This window comes from Apodemus sylvaticus, chromosome 5 (genome assembly GCF_947179515.1).
Source record: "Apodemus sylvaticus chromosome 5, mApoSyl1.1, whole genome shotgun sequence".
Classification (NCBI taxonomy): Eukaryota; Metazoa; Chordata; class Mammalia; order Rodentia; family Muridae; genus Apodemus; species Apodemus sylvaticus.
In genome coordinates this window covers 69,407,254-69,417,025 of record NC_067476.1, presented here as the reverse complement: position 1 = coordinate 69,417,025, position 9,772 = coordinate 69,407,254, and the positions used below count along the sequence as shown (strand labels likewise).

The following is a 9,772-nucleotide window of genomic DNA, read 5'->3' as shown; positions in this document are numbered from 1 at the left end:
ATTAGCCCTCTGTCAGATGTAGGGTTGGTGAAGATCTTTTCCCATTTTGTTGGTTGAAGACACAATTCACATATCAAATGACTCACAAGAAGAAGGAAGGAGAAGTCCCTGGTCCTGGAAACCTGCTACATTGATGCAGCAATGTAGGGGATTATCAGAAAAGAGAAGTGGGAAGGGTGACTGGGGAATGGGAGGAGGGAAAGGAGAAATCATTTGGAATGTAAACAAAGAATATAGAAAATAAAAAAGAGTTACCTCCAAAGCACAGCTACACAGCTGCACCATGTCCTGGATACCCTTATACAACTAAAACACAAGAAAATGACCTTAAATCCAATCTTATAAAGATAATAGAGGCTTTTAAAGATGAAATCAATAAAGCCCTTAAAGAAATATGGGATTGGTTATGAGAAGAATAATTTGTTGCTTTCTCTTGGGTGTAGTTGCCTTCCTTGTTTTGGAATTTTCCTTCTGTTATCCTCCGTATGTCTGGATTAGTGTAAATGTACTGTTTAAATTTGATTTTGTCATGGAATATCTTGGTGTCCCCGTCTATGGTAACTGAGAATTTTGCTATGTATAGTACCCTGGGCTGGTCTTTCTGTTCTCTTAGCATCTCTATGACATCTGCCTAAGATCTTTTAGATTTTTGGAGTCTGTTGAGAAGTCTACAGTAATTTTGATAGGCCTGTCTTTATGTTACTTGACCTTTATCCATTACTGCTTTTAATATTCTTTCTTTGTTCTGTGCATTTGGTGTTTTGATTATTATGTAATGGAGGAATTTCTTTTCTCAACTAATCTATTTGGCATTGTTTAGGTCTATAGCTGATGGAAAGTAGTGCTTGCTGACAGGAGACTGGCATGACTATCCCCTGAGAGGTTCTGCCAGCACCTGACTAATACAGATGTAAATATTCACAGCCAAACATCAGACTGAGTCTGGGGACCACAACCGAAGAGCTAGGAGAAGGACTGAAGGAGCTAAACCACATAGGAAGAACAATATCAACTAACCCAAACCCAAGAACTCCCATGGACTAAACCACCAACCAAAGAAGATACATGGATCCAGCTACATATATGGGAGAGAATGGCCTTATCTGACATCAAAGGGAAGAGAGGACCTTGGTCTTGTAATATCTTGATGAGCCAGTGAAGGGGAATGATAGGCAGGAGTGCCTGAGTGGATGGAGAAGCAGGCTCATAGAGGAAAGGGAAGCAAGCATGGAATGAGTGATTCGTGGAGGCAAAACCAGGAAGGGGGATATCATTTGAATGTAAAAGATAATTAAATTATATATATATTACACACACACACACACACACACAAAGAGAGAGAGAGAGAGAGAGAGAGAGAGAGAGAGAGAGAGAGAGAATACAGGAAAATCAAATTACACAGATGTCTTTTAAAAGGAAACAAATCCCTTAAAACATATAGAAAAATACAATTAAACAGGTGAAGGAAATAAATAACACTATGCAAAGAGAGTCAAACAAGAAATATTCATGAGGATGAAGAAAAATGTGTGCAGTACAGATAAAATAAATTCAAATTAACTTTGCTTTTAAATGTACAATAATTATGTTTACTGTTAAAAATTAAAAATGTATGCAACATATAGTATTTAAGTTTTAAGTATTTACCTGAAAGATCCTACTTATAGAGATACTTAGAGAAAAATCAATGTTTATTGCAGCACTCTTCATAGTACATTGTTATTAGATCAAACTAGTTGTGTATCAAGAAAATGTAATAGATGAATACATTTAAATTTTATTCAACCACAAAAGTTATCTACCGGCTAGAGAAAAACTGAATATAATTATATTTAAACAAATTAATCCATGCAAAGACAAATGTTGTAGGCTTCCTCTCATTTCTGAATTTCATATAAACTTATAAAAAAGTTTCATGTGTGTGTGTGTGTGTGTGTGTGTGTGTGTGCGTGTGTATGTGTAATATTTCATCCAGTGAAGTGTCATTTTGGTCTGGTAACAGGAAACTTCTCACCTTGACAATGTCATATTGTTATTGTTGGTTAGTGAAATGAATTAAATATTAATTAGCATCTCCATAATTATAAAACTATCCATTAGGGATGAATCTTTTATGATGCAAGTCTGCTTCAAATGAGCAGCCTGTGTCCTTACTGACTTGGATGACACCCGAAGAAGAAGAGATATTCATCATATTTCTCCAAACATACTGAATGAAACATTCTACTTTTTTAATGAACACAATCTTTTGGAAATTGATAATGAGATAACTGAGTTACCTCTCTCACTTTCCTGGAAACGTTTTACTTGATTAGAAAAAAAAAAAAAACTTGAATACTTTACTGGTTCTTACCTTCATGTAGAATGAGTAGTTCATGTGAAAGAAATGTAAATGATCACAAATTGCCCAGTAGCATGTTTGAGAAGCTTGACCCATTCCCCATTTCTAAATAGCTGCCAAAATAATCACCCAGGTATGTGGATTAAGATTTCTTGTTTTGACTTCATCATTGCATGGAATTGAAACATATAATTTACTTTTAAAATATCAAAAGTGTCCTCCTCTTGAGTTATTCTGAAGAATGGAAGAGTCTACTGGATGAGATAGAACTACTGCCTTCATGAGCTCTTAGAAGTTTCTGTTACTGTTGTTGGTTTTCATTGTTTTTGTTTTTGTTTTTTGTTTTGTTTTGTTTTTGCTTACCAGTTAGTTTTAGTGTTTTTCTTTTTTTTGGTTTGTATTGTTGTTGGTTAAATTTCACTTTAGTTGTTATTTTGCTTTAACTGAATATTTTATCTTGTCTTTCATCAAATTTGCAAACCTTTTGCCTTGCTAACACTCCAATGTTAGCATTTCAGACAGGAGTCACCATTCCCAGTTTTTACTTCATTTTATGTCTAAAACATCATTTTTCTTTCTTCCCCTTCCTCTGATCTCTGAGTAAGAAAATGACACATACTATTTTCCTTGACATCTGTAGGACTATTAAACATTATGTATAAATGACTATTATAACTTAGAAAACATTGTTCACTTTTATGATGACAGTCATTCCACCACTGGCTTGAAGAATCTTCTTTTTCTGACATCTTGGTTTTTATAATTTCAATCTTATCCATTTTTATTTCAAATTTTCGTGTAGTTAGTTGTAGTTCTTTTATTTCCCTAGGACCTTACTTTTAGAGAACAGAAAGTTAAGCAAATATTTTTATGAAAGTGTTGATTTAATATTTTTGTTATATGTGTAGTTGGAAGAACTATGTGAGCGAGAAAGAAAGAGCACCGTCAGACAAATTTCCTGGATTTCCAGTACAAGCTACAGTACATAGTAGTTCTATTGCACTGAAGATGGTAGAAAAATGTTTTTTCCTTCAGTCTTTGCTCCATTTTTGTCCCTGCATTTCTTTTAGACAGGAGCAATTTGAGGTTAAAATTTTGTAGATGATTTGTTGTTCCCATCCCTCCACTGGGGGGTCCTGTTTGACTACTAGAAGTGGTCTCTTTAGGTTCCATATCTCTATTGTTGGCCATTTTGGCTAAGTTCACCCACATTGAGTCCTAGGACCACATCCCACATCCCAGGTCTCTGGGACTTTCTAGAAGTTCACGCTAATCCCCAGCCCCGTTAGTTACCTATTCATTGTCATGGCTTCTAGGCCTCTCTCCTGTCTCCTTCCATATAGTGACTAGGCCAACTTGTGATCCATCCAATGGGCAGGCACAAATCCCTGATACTATTACTAATGCTATGTTGTTCTTGTAGACAGAGCTGAGCATGACTGTCCTCTGAGCAGCTCTACCCAGAAGCTGACTGAGACAGATGCAGATTCTCACAGCCAAGGATTGGATGGAGGTCAGGGACCCTTATGCATAAGTTAAGGGTAGGGTGAAGGAACTGAAGGGGACAGCAACCCCACAGAAAGACTAAGAATATCATCTAACCTGGACCCATGGGAGTTCCCAGAGAATAAGCCATCAATCAAAGAGCATGCGAAAGCTGGTCTAATGTCCTTGGAACATATGTAGCAGAGGTGTGCCTTGTCTGGCCACAGTTGAAGAGGATGTTCCTTATCCTGTAAAGATCTTATGCCCTAGGGTGGGGGAATGGGTGATGGCAATCCTCTCAGAAGCAAAGGGGTAGAGGGAGGAGGAAAATTCTGTGGGAGTGGGAGCAGGATTCAGTCAACATTTGGGATCTAAATAAATAAAATAATTAAAATAATAAAAATACTTGATATACTAGCATAAAAAGATTGTAATTCTTGTGGAGAGTTTTGAAGAACACTATGGCAAAATTATCTTGAAAGGCAAATTGGTTTATTTTGTCTGCCAGTTTGAGGATATGTTCCATTATAGCAGGAAAGTAAAGATGTCAGCAGTCTGTGGCACCTTGTCACATTGCATTATAGTCAGGAAGCCAAAATCTTTCTCTTTTTATTGAGTCTAAAAGAACCCAGGCCATGGAATTGCATTATCTACAGCTAAGGTATTTATTTCTACCTAACCAACATAAGCTAGATCATCCCTTATAGGCATGTCCAGATGCATATCTTCTTTATGATTCCAGGTCTTTTTTCAGTGACATTCAAGATTAGAGTTCCAATTTCTACATTTCAGCTGAGTATGTTATGAGTATGTTAATTTTGATGATGGTTACCTCCTGTAACTTGACAGGCAGAACACATAATGGACAGATAAGGAGAGCAACACACCCACAAACTTTCAAACCCAAATTTGTTTCATCTAAATGCAATACAAGGACAAAGATAGAGTAGTAACTAAGGAATGATCAACTATTAACTGATCCAACTTAAAACTCATCCCTTGGGCAAGCACCAATCCCTGCCATTAATGATACTCTGTTATGAAGTGGGGTTGGTCTAATGCTTGTGTTATGTTAATTTTGTGCCTATAAACTTCTTATACTAGTATCTTCACATTAGACAATGGGGAATGCTGCCCCCAATTGGCTCCAATTGTTAAAAAATGATGCCAGCAGCCAATGGCTGGGTAGGACAATCAGAAGTTGGTGTAGGGAGAGAGAGAGAGAGAGAGAGAGAGAGAGAGAGAGAGAGAGAGAGAGAACAGAGGTACAGGAGGAAAAGGAGAAGCAGGAGGAGGAGGAGGAAGAGAACAAAGAGGAAGAGGAGGAGAAGGAAAAGGAGAACAAACAAGAGGAGGAGGAGGAGGAGGAAGAGGAAGAGGAGCACGAGATGGAACAGCCATGTAAAAATTCCTCTTAAGTAGCTGTAGTGGCCACTTCCCCAAATGGGTCTGGTTTAGCAGAGATGAAATATAGATTTTAAGGATGTTAACTGTTGGTTTCTGCGTTGATTTCTGCGCTCGCTCGGGTGTCCCGTCTGCTCCCTGCATTGTGGCTGCCTCTGCTGGGCTCACACATGCGCACCCCGGGCGCCGGGCCGCGGGCCGCGGTGGAACCGTGAACCGCAATGAGACACGCTAGACCAGATAGCTCCACATGGGCTTTATTTAAGAAGGGGGAGGGGTAGCCGGCGGGAAGGGAAGGGGGAAGAGAAAGAAAGAGAGAGAGGAAAGGAGCGCTGCTCAGTTATATACCGGCGGTGACGTAATTACAGGTAAAGGTGGGCTATGGAATTCTGGGTAAATGGCAGCCGTTGCCTAGGCAACAGACCTATACATTGCTTTTCATGGCATCACAAGCTTTGCAGGCCTCAAGCCTCGGGTACCTACATTAACTCCAGAACACTGGAGGGGATTGTTTGCTAGCCACAGGAAAGATAGCAATTGTACAGCCTTTGGACTAGTCAAGGCATATCAAAATTTACTGGTGTGTGTATGTTTGTGTGTGTGTGTGTGTGTGTGTGTGCATGCATTTATTTAATTCATGAATCTTGACAGCTTTTATGTGGGTATGTGGATATGTGTGTGTGACCCATCAGAGCACACAGTGGGCTAACTATTGTTACATTCTTATGATTCCAGATAGGTACCTAATATAACTGTCCTCTGAGAAGCTTTGTCCTACAGCTGACTGAAACAGATGCAGATACACACAGGCAGACATTGGATAGATGTCTATGACACTTACTTAAGAGTTGTAGAAAGGAATAAAGGCCCAGAGGGGAATAGAAACACCACAGGATGACCAACAAAGTCAACTATTCTAGCTCTCAGTAACTAAGCCACCAAGCAAAGAACACACATGGGCTGCAATGAGGACCCCGGTACATATGCATCAGATGTGCAGCTCAGTTTCAATGTGGGTCCCCCACCAAGAGGAGCAGAGGTTCTCCCTAAAGCTGTACCCTCACTGTGGTATGTGGTCTCCAAAAGGGATGCATTGTCTGCACTCAATGGGAGAGGATTCACCTTATCTGTCAGAGACTTGATGCACTAGGATGTGGGAATACCCAGGGAAGCCCCAGCCTCTCAGAGGAGAAAGGGAATGGGGAGAGGGGAATGTCTCAGTGAAGAGGGACTCGAGGGAGGACAGTGCTTGAGATGTAAATAAATAAATAAATAAATAAATAATAAATAGATTAAAAATAAGTTATATTTAAAATTTTTCATGTAAATTATCTTTATGAACTTATTCAAAATAGAGAAGAGTACAATTTCTAAAAGTAATTTACATACAAACTTTCAAACAAATAGTTATTTATTAATTAGGTATTTATTTATCTTTATGTATATATATATATACTTAATTATTAAATTTCTACCTATATATGAGGATTGAATAAGAATGTGACTTAATTATTAAATTTCTACCTATGTATGAGGATTGAATCCAAATATGACTTTTGAAATATTTTAGTGCATGAATTTATATATATGACAAATTTATGAATATATATGTGAATATATATAAATATATATTATATGACAAATTATGCGAATTTAATTTATTTTCTCCTTTAACCTTGTCCGTTTCAGGGACTGTTCTCATGCCATCAGGCTTGGTGGCAGGCACATCAACCCATTAAGCTATATAACTGGCCACAGATTCTCATGTATACATATACAAGACAGATATCCTGATTATATACTCTCAGAAATACTATTTATTCCCAGCTCATGTGTCATAGTTTACCTCTTAATGGACTTTAATATAGAATCCTCATATATTATTTATTATCATACTTTACCACACCATAATTTTTTCATTGCATTTTTTACTTCTGAATTCCTCAGAGTATAGATAAGAGGGTTCAGTAAAGGTGTTCCAATTGTATAAAACACAGACACCATCTTGTCTATTGGGAAAGTGGTTGGTGGGCGTGTGTATATAAATATACAGGGACCAAAAAATATGACCACCACAATGAAATGGGAAGTGCATGTAGACAAGGCCTTTCTCCTTCCTTCTGTACTGTGGTTTCGCAGAGAGTATAAGATGACAATATAGGAGATAAGCAGTACTATGAAACTTACCATACATATGGCACCACTATTAGACACAACTAACAAATTTATCACATAGGTATCCATGCAGGCAAGTTTCAACAAGGGCTGCAAATCACAGAAATAGTGATCTATCACATTTGGGCCACAGAATGGTAATCTTAAGGCTAAGAAAATTTGTGCTGAAGAGTGAATACAAGACCCTACCCAGGCAAGAATCACTAATATACCACAGATATGTTGGCTCATTATAGTTGTATATCTTAGAGGCTTACAGATTGCTACATAGCGGTCAAAGGCCATGAGAATAAGCACAAAGATCTCCATGCACCCAAAGAAGTGGGCTGCGAAGACCTGAGTCATACATTCATTGTAGGTAATAATTTTTTTCCGGGTAATGGAGTCCACGATCAATCTAGGTGCTGTCGTCGTGGAGAAGCAAGCATCAGCAAAAGACAAATAGAAGAGGAAAAAGTACATGGGACTCCCAAGTGTCTGACTCATCTTTATGGTTACCACAATGAGAAAGTTCCCCATTAAAGTCATAAGGTAAAGAATCAAGAAGACTCCAAATATTGCCTTCTCTTTTTCTGGATCTTGTGTCAATCCAAAAAGAATGAATTCAGTCACACTGTTGTTATGCATCTTACTAGTGGTTGTAATAGACAAAATGTAGGGGAGAAATGCTTAACCTACAGACAAAGACATAAGATATTGAAATTGAAATGACATTTAAATTCCTTGTTTCTATACCATGATGCTAGTCTCACCTGCCATAGTCCTGAAATCCCTGAGGAATCATTTTAAATGTCAGCATGAAGCTAACTGAACTTGGTTAAACATTTAAATTTGAAGAATAAAAATATGAATATTGCTCAGATGCTTTGATTCCTGTTGATACTCTAAATTATTGAATTTGTTATTTCTATGAAAAAGCTATTTTTTAATGAGAAATCTTAGGGAAAAAACATATTAATCTGTAGGGTGTATTGGAGGGTATAAGCCCAAACTTTAGGTTTTACAGTAAAAGAAAAATATATGATAATGTTTCCATTACATTATATTTGCAATAAAAGAAAACTATATTGTGTTTTCATTACATTTAGGTTTATTACATTAGATAATTAACTCTAAGTTTGAGATTTTTTAGAGATTTTTGACTTTTAAAATTTGAAAACTATTCTACAGAATAATAATATATACACAAATATGCATTTATATGTATGTAAGCATATCTTCTGACTTATCACTGTTTTTTATTATATGAAATGCTCGTTTGTTGCAATGTTAGGTTTTATGTTTTATTTCAATTAATTATTCAAATATTTGTATCTTATACACTTGAAAATAGTCCTCAATGTAATTTCATTGCCTCCCTTTGAACGAGGATTTCTCTTACTATTACCATTATTATTGTTATTATTATTATTAATTATTAAGTTTACTTATTTCTTTGGTGTTTTTCTCTCGTGTGTGTGTGTGTGTGTGTGTCTGTTTGCATATGTGCCCTCACACATCCCATTTATGTGAAGACCAGAGTAAATGATTTCCTTCTTCTACCCTATGGACTCAGGGCACAGATCTTAGCTTGTTAGAGATGGAAACACCTGTTTACCTGATAATACATTTTAATGGACAAATTTTTATACTTTAATATTCTAAGTAACATTTTAAATTTATATTAAATACACACACATATATAACACTTATAAGATGCCTGTAATTTTTGCTTTATAAATAATAATTTTATATAACATAGCAATTTCTGAATCACAAATAATTTTCCTAATGCTAAGAAATATTGTCATTGCTAAATATTAACTGTTTTCCAAAATTATATAACTTCATTATTAACTTATTTTAGAATAATTAATGGTTTTTATGTTATCACCCAAGCAAACAAAATATTTCAGGAGAGTTAAAACAGACCTAAAGTTGAATTCTCACTTCTGCTGTGCAGAAAGAAACATCTTGAGTTTATGCCACATACATCCAGATAGATCTGCTTGTACTTGCATCTATTGCCCTGTGTATATCTTTTATTCAGTTCAATAGATCAGTTTACAATCTGATTCTCAGTGTTTACAGTGAGAGTGCAGTAAGAAGAACACAACATTGATTAGCTGACTCAAATGCCACTTATCCACCCATTGAAAATGTAAAACCTGAGCACCACATTATCCACCTGTAGTTAGGTATGATTCAACAACGCTGTCCTATGGTCTGTGAGTTGTATCATTGGTATTATAAATATGGCTGCTATGATCATAGTGAGGCATGTGTACTTGTTATATGTTGGAACATCTAATAGGCCATATGAAGTCCAAGAAAAAAGACCAAAGTGTGTTTGGTTCTGTCCTACTTAGAAGGGGAAAGTAAATAATC

The 9,772-nt window shown here is 36.5% G+C and overlaps 1 protein-coding gene across 1 annotated transcript; it reads right to left on the bottom strand.

Annotated features, from left to right (window-relative positions):
- Positions 1 to 7,120: 7,120 nt before the first annotated feature.
- On the bottom strand, positions 7,121 to 8,032 carry LOC127684346 (olfactory receptor 4C11-like). Its single transcript, XM_052181291.1, has one exon. The coding sequence runs from the start codon at positions 8,030 to 8,032 to the stop codon at positions 7,121 to 7,123; it is 912 nt and encodes a 303-aa protein (XP_052037251.1).
- Between the last annotated feature and the right edge of the window lie 1,740 nt (positions 8,033 to 9,772).

What these genes read in the sequence shown, in the direction of transcription:
- LOC127684346 (XM_052181291.1), bottom strand. Translation starts at nt 8,032, where the DNA reads ATGCATAACAACAGTGTGACTGAATTCATTCTTTTTGGATTGACACAA.